Source organism: Ochotona princeps, chromosome 17, assembly GCF_030435755.1.
Source record: "Ochotona princeps isolate mOchPri1 chromosome 17, mOchPri1.hap1, whole genome shotgun sequence".
In the NCBI taxonomy this organism is placed as follows: Eukaryota; Metazoa; Chordata; class Mammalia; order Lagomorpha; family Ochotonidae; genus Ochotona; species Ochotona princeps.
Window position 1 is genome coordinate 20,902,546 of NC_080848.1, and position 11,174 is coordinate 20,913,719.

Genomic DNA, 11,174 nt, shown 5'->3' on the forward strand with positions numbered 1-11,174 from the left:
CTGCAGTCCAGCCCAGCCCCAACTGTCATGGCCATTTGGGGAGTGAACCTCCAAGGATGGAAGGTTTTTCTCTCACTCTGCCTTTCAAATAAATAGATCTCTTAAACAAAACAAAAGCAGGGAAAATTGAGGATGTTTCCATCTTTAGTCCAGGAGCCAACGTTGGAATGAGGAGGTGTGCCTTCCACCAGGGGAGCCAGGGAGGGTCCCAGGAGTCTGCAGCCCTTGGAGGGGAGGATGAGGAGGGGAGATCTTAGACACAAAGGAAGGCCAACTGGGGTCCGTTTGATATCTGCCCAGCTGGGGCACTCACTGCCTGTCTCACTGAGCTGGGACCATCCTGATTCACTTCTCTGCTTTCTTGCCCTGGGAGCCATATGGGGTAAGGCTCCTGCCAGAAGGTGTCTGCTGAGGGTGCTGGCCCTCCCAGGGTGATGGGCACTCATTTGATGGGAGCTCACTAATAGTCAATGACCAGACCTTCACAGTAAGAGAGTAAGAGCATGTTCCAGTCATTTGCTGAGGGGCACTGGGGTCAGAGTGTGCCTGGGGCTGATGGGAGAGTTGGTGGGGAGGAGTGGCCACCACAGTGACCACTTCCCTGTGCCCTGACTGACTGCCTGATGGCTTGTGGGGAGCCTGCCTATCTAGCTTCCTGCCCCATCTCCCCTCTCCTCCTACTTTCCCAGTTTCCTCCCTGTCTTCTCCCTCCCCCCCCCCCAGAGGAATGGCAACAACGTGTCTGGCCACTCTCCTAATGTTCTTGCCACCCACTGAAAGCTTTCACCTACCTTTCCTGGATAATCCTCTCCTGCCCAGTGAGCCCTGAACCATTTGTCCTGTCCGATACCCTGGCAAGGGAGAAAGAAGAGAGAGAACATGGCATCAGGGGTCGACTGTCTTGGGAAACATCAGGGACAAGGGCAGAACTGAGGCCTTATCGAAGGGCCACTTCTGAGTCCTCCTGGAACTTAAGAAGACATCCTGGTTTGGTTCCCACACTGATTACAGTCATCAATTCCTTCCATCATGCCTTCTTCCCTTCTTCAGATACCCAGTGGGCACTTCTCATAGGCCTGGGTGTAGAGACTCCCCTGCCCATGGGGAGGTTTGAGGGCATGTTGTGCCAAGGAGAGCACAGTGCCCTGGGCCGAGGAGGTGAGCCCCATTGAGCTGGCAGGCAGGCAGGAGACCTGACAGGGAGGACTGCACCTATTAGGGCACGTGAAAGCACAGTGAGATTGGTTAGTTTCAAGCCTGTTTCTCCCTTTTCACCGGAAGCTTCTAAGCAGGCCAGGCCTCTTAGCTCTGTGGTTGGAAGAGCCGTCTGGGTGGAAGGGGCTGAAGTTTTGAGGGCTTGATTAGTTTTTACAGTACAGAGCTGAAAAAATTTTGCAACTCTAGCAGAATGAGACTCGCCCATCCCTGTCTCCTCCCATTCCAACAACCACTCTGGGCATGCATGGACCTCCCTTGTGAGGAAACCATCAGAAAGCCCAGCCAAGCCACACTGGCTGCCCCTCCTCCCTGACTAGTTAGTGGTTGAGATCACAGACCTCCACCTCTCCAGGACATGCTGAGGGGGATATCTGGGCAAACTGACCAGTTGTTCTCCATGGCTAAATTGGATGTATTCCTGGGGAAGGAGAAAGGAGCAAAGAGGAGTGTGGGCTTCCAAGGGGACATGGGCAGGTGGGAAAGGCTCAGGATTCTGGCTAGGCACCTTGGGGGCCTTCAGAGGCATGTTAGTCCCTCGGTGGTCATCATGTGGCAGTAGGGACATGCCCTAAAGGAGACAGTGTGGAGTGCTGGGAAAGACACCAACCCAGGAGGAGTCATTGGCACCTGGCACCAGCTGGGCATCCTTGGGAAAAGTACTTGACTTACCTGAGCCTTAGTTCCCCTGCTGATGATAAGGAGGATGTTATGGCAATATAGTCCTGTGTGAGCATAGCAAGTGCTCACAAAGGAGTTCTTGGGGGCAGGTGTAGGTGAAGACACCCTCAGCCCAAACCTGAGTGCCTGACGTCAGGTTCTAGCTCTGGTCCTAATTCCAGCTTCCTGCTAGTGCACACACTGGGAGGCAGAAGGTAATGTCTCTAGGAGTTGGGTCCCTGCCATCCATAGAGGAGACCTGAACACAGTTCCCAGCTCCCAGCTTCAGCCTTGCCCAACCCTGGCTGGCATGGGCATGTGGGGGGGCGGGGGTAACCAGTGGATGGGGGCTCTCTGCCTATCTTTCTCATTCTCTCTACCAAATAAATGAATGAATAAATTTTAAAATATTTCTCTTAGCCTTCCATCCCCTGCTCCTCCTGGATTGTTGGATTTGTTTCACTTGGAAATGGGCCAGTCTAGACCTTGTTTTGTAGGGGAGGAAACTGAAGCCAAAAGTGTTTGGTCACAAGTTGGTTTTCTTTATTTTTAGGTGCATATTTTTTATATTACAAATGCAGCCTTTGAATGCATGCCCACTATAAAAAATATGCAGAGTTTGTATGATAAAATTAAAATCCCTCCTCATTCTCTTCCTCATCTTTACTTCCTGTCCCAGATATAACCACTGTTTATACTTTCCCTGTGCATTTGCATAAATGTGTGAGTCTAGCTTTTTGAAAACAAGTAGGTTCAACTCGGGCATGTCGTTCTGCTTAAGCATGTTTTATGGAGTTCTTTCCATATATTCCCACAGATCTGCCTCATCCACAAAAATTATGGCTATACCTCACACATTTAAATATTCCCATTTTTAAAAGAACATTTATATATCTGAAAGGCAGAGAGACAAGAAGAGAAAGACCTTTCATTTGCTGGGTTCATTCTATAAATGGCTTCAACAGACAGGCCAGGCCAAAGCCAGGAGCCTGAGATGTCATCTGGGTCATCTACAAGGGTAACAGGAACCCAGGTACTTGGGCCATCATCCACAATTTTTCAGGGACAAAAGCAGGAAGCTGGATTGGAAGCAGAGTAGCCAGGAGATGAACCAACAACCCAATACAAGATGTGGGCATTGTAACCAGTGGCTTAATTTGCTGTGCTGCAGCATCCACTTCACCCCCTATCCATACTTTTTTTAAAGGTTTATTTATTTGAAAGGCAGAGTGATGAGGGAGGGGAGGATGGTGGAATTGAGAGAGAGAGAGGAATATCATCTGTTCACTGTTTCATTTCCCAGATGGCTGCAATGGCTGGTCAGAGCCAGGAGTTTCACGTTTTGGTCCAAGGGTGGCAAGAGGCCTAAGGATTTTGGTCATCATCTGCTGCTTTCCCAGAAACATTAGCAGGAATGCAGAATGGAAGTGGAATAACTGGGATTCAGACCTTCACTCCAATATAGGATGCTAGTTTGGGAAGCCATGGCTTAATCCACCGTGCCACAATGCTGGCAGATATCCCTTCTCTGCCTTCTCATCATCTGATTTCCAAGTGCTTTCCATTACAACCATGTTGGTACTTTTGTACAAACATCTCACAGATTCCCTAAAATGAGACCGTGGGTTAAAAGGCACACCCATTTCCAACTCTGATGGATAGTGCCAGCATGTCCTCCAGGCACAGGAGTTCCATTTTGTCACCCCCTTGCCAACATAGGGCATTACCACTTGAAACATCCGATGTTGACAGAGCAGTGAAGACAGCTGTATGACAGACGGCATGCTCCCTGTCCCTGTAGGACAGGCCTCCCATGTTATGAATGCCCTCGGGAAACAGGTTCACTTTGGCAATTCTGGTTAAGCCTAACAGAATGGACTAGAAAAGCTTGGCTGATAGCTGCTCCCATCTGGATGCAGGTTTCAAGGCCCCTGCCAGGGCACCAGCCAGATGCAGAGCATTGCCCCTCCACAGGGAGCCCCAGGGGTGACTATTGCTACCCATAATGTGGGGTCAGCTCTGGTTTTCAACTGTTGCTTGTTGTAATTGTCAGCACTTCCCAAATCAATTTGGTTGGCTGGTCATTCATTTATCAGTCATCTGTACCCCATGTCATGAGCAACCCCTATTACTGGGCTGGAGTAACTCCACCCAGCTCCTATACTATCTTCTAAACCATTCCTCCCTGGGCTTCTGCCCCATCTCCCATCACTCACCTCTCACCCGCTTCCCCATCAGCCCGAAGAACTGGCTGGCCTTGCCCCTCTTCACCTCGTGCAGCTGGAGCTGAATACTGGCGACAGCGCCTACCTGGGGAAGTAGGGGGTAGGCAAGGAGGTGGGCAAGGAGACAGGGAGGGAAGCTTGAGTGGCCACCATCTCAGTGGCAGCAGCTCACAGTCATTAGGTACTTGTCTCAGTGCTACACTGGGCACTGTGTGTGTGTGTATGTGTATGGGTGTGTGTGTTTTAAAGATTTGTTTTATTTTGGGCCTAGCATGGTAGCCTAGTAGCTAAAGTCCTCCCCTTGCTCATGCTGGGCACTAGTTCATGTCCCGGCAGCCCCGCTTCCCATCCAGCTTCCTGCTTGTGTCCTGGGAAAGCAAGGGAGGACGGCCCAAAGTCTTGGGACCCTGCACCCACGTGGGGGACCCAGAAGAAGCTCCTGGCTCCTGGCTTCGGATCAGCTCAGCTCTGATCATTATAGCCGCTTGGGAAGTGAATCATTGGATGGAAGATCTTCCTCTCTGTCTCTTCTCTGTATATCTGCCTTTCCAATAAAAATAAATAAATCTTAAAAAAAAATAGAAGTCTTCCCTCTTCTAATTTACTCCCCAAGTACTCATGATAACCAGGGCAGAGCCAAGCTAAACCAGAGGCTTGAAACTCCATCTGGATCTTCCATCTGGGGGCAAGGAGTCAACTGCTTGAGCCATCACCTGTTGCCTCCCGGGACCAACAGAAAGCTGGGTCAGAAGTGAAACAGTCAAGACAGACACACTGATAGGGGATCCCAAGCAGTAGCTTAACCCACTGTGTTACAGCACCAATCCCATTTAAGCCCTGACAGTCACCATCAGAAGCAGGAAATGCAAAACCTGAGATGTAACGAGGTGCTGAGACTTGCCTGAAGTGGCACAGGCAGTGGCTGAGTCCCACTCAATCTTGCACAAGACTCTGCTCCAGCTTGGGAAGTGTTCCTGGTGTAGACGAGGAAGGGGCAGCCCAGGTACTCAGGGTGGGACTGGCCCCTTTCCTCGCCCCCACTCCTGCTCCCCTATCATTCCAGGCCCTGATTCACCTTACCTTAGAGTCTGCACCTCCCAAGAGGACCGTGGCTGTCCCTTGGCAGAGCCATCAAGCAGGTGGGGCAGACGTCCTGAACAGGGCTGCAGATGTAGCGCCTTATTCCCCCATTAGCCCTAAGACCTGGGTCTGTGCCCTCTGCCCTGACCATAACCTGAGGCCTCAGGGAATGAGACCTTTCTACAGGCTCAACCTTCCTGGTAACGCAGGCTGCCCACCAGCAGGCTGGGTGCTGGACTTGGGTCAGGGCCTGTTCCCCTGCCAACCCCTGCAGAGCCCCCTGGAGCTCTTGGGACCAGCAGGAGCCTGGGGAGGGGGAGCCATAGAAACCCCTTTGCTGCTCCAGGGTGGATTGTTTCTTAAGCCTTTTGCTAATTCAGTCGTTTCCAATCTGTCTATTTCCTTCCTGGGGCGTCAGTGGCTGGGGAAGCTGTCTCCGATGGAGTCGTCCAGCCTGGCCAGAAACTGGGACAGTCTCTTCGGAGATTTGGACCCATTTCTGCCCATGAAAACCACTTTGCCTGAATAAAAGGCGGCCTTCAAAGGCAAGCCAGAGAGAAGGGCTGTTTATGGATTCAACAGTTTCTACATGGAGCTGGGCATTAAGAGGCCATCAGCAAGGACTCCTGTCATCCCCTAACACTCCCTAACCGCCTCCCCCCCTCATGTCCCCTAGCTCCAAGGATGGCTGCGGGCAGGAAGCCCTGAGAGCCTGGAAGGCCACAACCCCATCCCGGAAGGCACTCCCACCTCAACGGTCACCTCAACACTTCGTTTGTATAAATGCTTAGCAACCTGATATTTGTTAAGGTGTGAGTTCCTCCTGTTTTCTAACCCAGTGTCCCCTCCCATGTCTTGCACCCTTCCCACCTTCTTGGGAAGCAGCAGGATAGAGACAGGAAAGAGAGAGGAAAGCTTGGCCCCAGTTGCAGCATGATGTGCCTGGTGGGTGGGGACAGATTTGGCCCACAACTTTGCCCACAGCTACTGAGTGCACTGCAGCAACAGCCTCACCAAAGCTTAAGAAAATCCTGGAGGGGAGGGGGAGTCCTTTCCCTCTGCCCATATCTGCAGGCCAGGAAGCTGCTGTCTAGCAAGCAGCAGGAGGCAGTGCAGAAGCAAAATTCGAACCCGGGTCTCCCAGTATGCTGCCTTCCAGCTGCACACACACTCTGAATAGACAAATCAGGCAGGAAGCGGCCATGCCTGGTTCTTCGTGTGGTCCCATCTCTAAGAGCTCCAGGGGGCCTCAACATGGCCTTAGGCCCATGCCCCCGTGTGTTCCCTATCCAAGGAAACGAGCCAGGTTTCACCCATTGCTGACTGGTAGTCTCTTCTTGCTCTGTGTTTATGCCTGGTGTTGATCCGTGACTGATGGGGAACTCTCTTAAGGTAGCATCTTTGTCACCCAGGGCAGGGTGAGGGGTGCTGTGGGTGCTGGGTCTTTCACTATAGACCTCTCCCCAGTGACTGGATTCGGTTCAGGTCAGCAGAAGAAACCACCCATCAGTCCCTGTCAGGAAATCTAAGATAATCTCCCCATATGAGGTGAACCAGTAATTCTGTCCCAAGTAGATGCCCTTGAGAGTAAATTCTGGAAGCTTTCTGAGGCATAGGTGCCCAGAGGCAGACCCTGGATGGAACGTATGGTGGTTTGGGAAGCTGTGCAGCCTTACATGAGTAATATGACCTCTCTGTGTCTCAGTTTCCTTCTCTGTGAAATGGAAATCTTGTGGTCCCCTCCCCAAGGAAGTTGAGCTTAGATAAGTTAATATTTAGAGTGTTAAGTGGTACAGCCAGAAGCATAGCAGGTGTCTCACCTCCCTCCCCCAACACACACACTGCTACTCTTAACGTGGCTTGACCCTATGCCCAGAGAGAGTCTAATAATGGCATTCCCTTCTGGCAGCTGTGAAGATCTGCAGCCCCTCCAGTGTGGACCACCCGCTTCCCTGGGCAGAGCCTCCCCCAACAGTACCTGCAGGTTCACGGTTACCCAGGATCCTGCTTCAGTGCCGAGGGTCAGTTCCTCCCCACCGTCACCTGCCACAGCACACAAAGACAGCCCCATTAGGAGCAGCAGGGGAAGGCTGGGCACCATGACAAGGGCTACTGTGTCCTGGGACCCTCCAGGATCCCCTCACTCAGGGCCTGAAGACTCCACCTTCAGCAGGCTGTGGCCTGCCCTTCAGCTGCTTGAGTGTGAGCGGAGGAGGGGGACGCTTCCCCCTGTTCTCTTTCCAGCAATCCTGCTTGTTTCCTTCAGCTTATTTAACACCCTCCCCCACCCCCACTCCTGGCTGGAAAGGCCAATGATAGCCAAATCCTCTCCAGAGGAGGGAACAGATCCCTCCCCCTGCCGCCCCCTAACATTCGATCCCCAGGACTTACCACTCTGATGCAACACCTGCCTCACCTTTGGCTGCATTCCCTCCCGTGACAGGTGCACAATGGGGCAGTGTCTGGGGCCTGGAGCTTCCAGCTCCCTGGCTGCAGACCACAAGGGACTCGTGGACTGTGTGGCTCCAGGTGTCTTGTTCTGCACCCGGAGGCCCTTCCCAGAGCTGAACGAGACCCTATCATTGGTCTCTCCCTCTGCTTCAAAGTCCCTTTTCAGCACTCTGCTCCATCCATAGTCCCCATGAGTGCTTAAAAAAAATGCATGTCCTGTCCTAAGAAATGACATAGTGCTTCAAGGAACTGGGCTTTTGGCACAGTGGTTTAGATGCCTCTTGAGAAGCCCTCATCCCATACTGGAGTCCTGGCTCTGTTTCTAACCCAGCTTCCTGCTAATGTACACCCTGCAAGGCAGCAGGTACTGGCTCAAGCGGTTGAGTTCTTGCTGCCCACATAGCAAACCCAGCTGAAGTTGCAGGCTGGGCTCCTGGGCTTCGTCTGGCCCAGCCCTGGTGGTTGAGAGCATTTGAGGAGCGAACTTGCTAGCAGATGAAAGATCTGTGTCTCTGCTTTTCAAATAAAATAAAAATAAATACTGCTTTTTCAAAAAGAAATGTGGCTTCTCACAGGTGAGTTGAGATGTGCCAGAAAAATGGCATCATTTGCAAATATTTTTCAAAAGATTTATTTAGGGCCTGGTGCGATAGCATAGCGGTTAAAGTCCTCACCTTGAACGTGCTGGGAACCCAAATGGGCGCCAGTTCTAAGCCTGGTGGCCCCGCTTCCCATCCAGCTCCCTGCTTGCGGCCTAGGAATGCAGTCAAGGACGGCCCAAAGCCTTGGGACCCTGCACCCACATGGGAGACCTGGAAGAGGCTCCTGGCTTCGGATTGGCTCAGTTCCAGTCATTTCGGTCACTTGGAGAGCGAACCATCGGACAGAAGATTTTCCTCTCTGTCTCTCCTCCTCTCTGTATATCCACCTTTCCAATTAAAAATAAATAAATCTTTTTAAGAAAGAGATTTATTTATTTCTATTTGACAGGCAAATTTATGGAAAGGGAATGGAGAGATAGTTTTCATCTGTTGGTTTACTCCTCAAGTGGCCATTATGGCTGGAGCTGGGCCAGGCCAAAACCAGGAGCCAGGAGCTTCTTTTGGGTCTCTCAAATGGGGGCAGAGGCCCAAGGACGTTGGTCATCTTCTGCTGCTCTCCCAGACCATTAGCAGGGAACTATATTGGAAGTAAAGCAGCTGGGACTCAAACTAACACCTATATAGGATACTGGCACTGCAGGCAGTAGTTAAAGCTACTACACTAAGGCTCCAGTCCCATATTTCTCTATTAAAAAAAAAAAAAAAAGCATTTGAAAGGCAGAGTAAGAGACAGACTTGTTATATCTGCTGACTCACTTCCCAGAGGGCTGTAACAACCAGGGCTGGGCCAAGCTGAAGTCAGCAGCCAGGATCTCCATCCGGGTCACCCATCAGGATGGCAGAGACCCAAGCATTTGGGCTGTCATCTACATCCTCTTAACTAAGCCACATTGACAGGCAGGTGGCTTGGAAGTAGAGGTCAGACAACTTTCTAGATCCTCAGATATGGGATGAGAGTGTCCCAAGCAGTGGCTTTCCACACTGAGTCACAATGTCTGCCCCCAAACTCTATTGACTGTGTTAAAATGATCTTCTAAACCCCTGAGCTGTCTCTCCAATGTCTCCTCATCGCCTTCTGTTTATTTCCAGACCCCTAGCATGACATTCATGGTCTTTTTAGCTCCTCCCTCTCCCATCCACTGAGTTCATCCATCTTTCTGTCCATCCATCAGTCTAGAACAAGGACTTTGTGGTCAGACTTGACTTCTGCCTGCAGCCTCATCCCTGAATAGCTGGGTGACCTTGGGCACTTTATGGAACCTTTCTAAATCTTGGCCTCTTCAGATGTAACCAGGATTGATAATAGCATCGTGTGCAGTCTGAGGGTAAATGAGTACCAGTGTGACAGTAAATATTTAATGCCCTTTAACCATTATTACTGAGACTGTTAGTGACACTGGAGGAGACACTGGGCCCTGAAGATGGATCAGACACTGTCTCAGTCCAGGAGGGAGACCTCTGACTGGCAGATAAAGTGTGTTCAGATCTGTTTATGCCACAGTGGAGGCAGGGGGGCAGAGGTCCAGGGGAGGGCATGCCCGCTTTTCTAGTCTACCGTCGGTTCTCAGTCTCAGGCACCCACAGCACCTGCTCCCAGGACACGCCTAGACTTCCCAGCCCAAAGCTTTGGCCTTGGCCCAGAGCTCCCTTGCCACCTCGAGAACTCTAGGGAGCCAGCTTAGTCCTGACCTTTCTGGCAGTTTTCCTATCTCTGCCTCCAGCAAGAAGGGGTTGGTCCTGGTCCCCTTTCCAGGTATCTCCTCTGTGCCTCTGCACTGGCTGCACAGCTGGAGGTGGAACCCAGGCCTGGCCCAGCTCCCTGAGCTGTACAGGCTAGCATGAGGTAGCACTGTCCTGGAGGAAGGCGTTTGGCTCTAGTTTTCTCACAAAGGCGAACTGGGCGGAGTGCAGTATAGTAGCTGGTTACACCATGGACTCTTGAGGAGGGAGGGGAGAGCTGTGACAGCCATGTGCTTGGCTCACACTAGATCTTTAATAAAAACTTAGTGCCCTCATTCTAAGTACAGGTGGAGGTAAACACAGGCAAGTGTGGAAGGTTTGGGAGAGGCGTGTCTCATCTTATTCCAGGCACCCCTGGTGAGTGACAAACCAAATGGCTTCAGAGAGTTTCCTGCAAGTGCTGATGTCCCTGGCTCAGCCCTGACCCCACCCAGCCTGTGTTGGTTGTGGCTGGATCTCAAGGCTTCTGGAAGGCAGCGGGCAGGCATCCCATAGGCTCACATTCTATTTGGAGTTTCCTATCTTTGATAAGTCCTTCCTAGCAGGGAGCAGAGCAGAGTTCCGCTGTTACTCGTCTTTGTTTTACAGACCCAGAAACTAAGGCAGGCCGGCTGTAGCTCACGCTAAGGTTGTGGGGCTGACTTGCTTTTCAGACCCCTAGCCAGCTCTTCCCCAGTCCCCATGGGGTCTCTGAACAGGGTAAATGGCTTCCCACTGGAGCAGTGCAAAGGGAGGAGCTGAGCCTCAGCTTCTCTGTCTACAGACAGAAGATGGAATGAATTCCTGCGGGTAAAGTCCTTAGCACAGCGCGGGTTACAGGCTGCGTACCCTGCATCATTCCTTAACTGGGATCCTTAAGATCTCCACACCCCCAAACCTCGGGGCTGGGCTCCCGGCCGGGCCTGAGTTCCCTCCACCCTCGCCAGTTCAGGAGCCAGGGGGCAGGATGTGGTGGGCTCACAACGTGGCGAGCATGGAGCAGAGAGGAGAGACACAGTAGGAAAACGGGAGAGAAAAACCCCAAGTTCCGGCAGCCAGGAGGGAGGCAGCGTACGGGCAGCCAACCGCGGCTATTTGCAGCGAAGCCCTCCGGCTGCGGTCAGCCTGGCGCTGGCGGTCCCGGCAGTTGAGCCCAGCGCCCCGCCCGGTGCCCTCCGCCACCCGGGCACGGCTCTGGCCGCGGCGTCCTGCTGGGCCCTGG

General features: G+C 52.2%; 1 protein-coding gene across 1 annotated transcript; it reads right to left on the bottom strand.

The window, feature by feature from the left end:
* Positions 1-460: 460 nt before the first annotated feature.
* TAC4 (tachykinin precursor 4) lies at positions 461-7,463 on the bottom strand. Its single transcript, XM_004591217.2, has 4 exons — positions 7,159-7,463; positions 4,092-4,185; positions 792-851; positions 461-480 (listed from the first exon to the last, which is right to left on the bottom strand). Exons 1-4 carry the CDS (start codon positions 7,279-7,281, stop codon positions 461-463), a joined length of 297 nt encoding a protein of 98 aa, XP_004591274.2. The 5' UTR covers positions 7,282-7,463.
* Between the last annotated feature and the right edge of the window lie 3,711 nt (positions 7,464-11,174).

Bases quoted from the DNA above. Each gene is read 5' to 3' on its own strand.
- TAC4 (XM_004591217.2), bottom strand. From the start codon at position 7,281: ATGGTGCCCAGCCTTCCCCTGCTGCTCCTAATGGGGCTGTCTTTGTGT. The intron at 852-4,091 runs GTGAGTGATGGG...CTCCCTTGCCAG, and splicing joins GATGGGGAAGCGGGTGAGAG to GGTATCGGACAGGACAAATG. The intron at 481-791 runs GTAGGTGAAAGC...CTTACTGTGAAG, and splicing joins GAGAGGATTATCCAGGAAAG to GTCTGGTCATTGACTATTAG.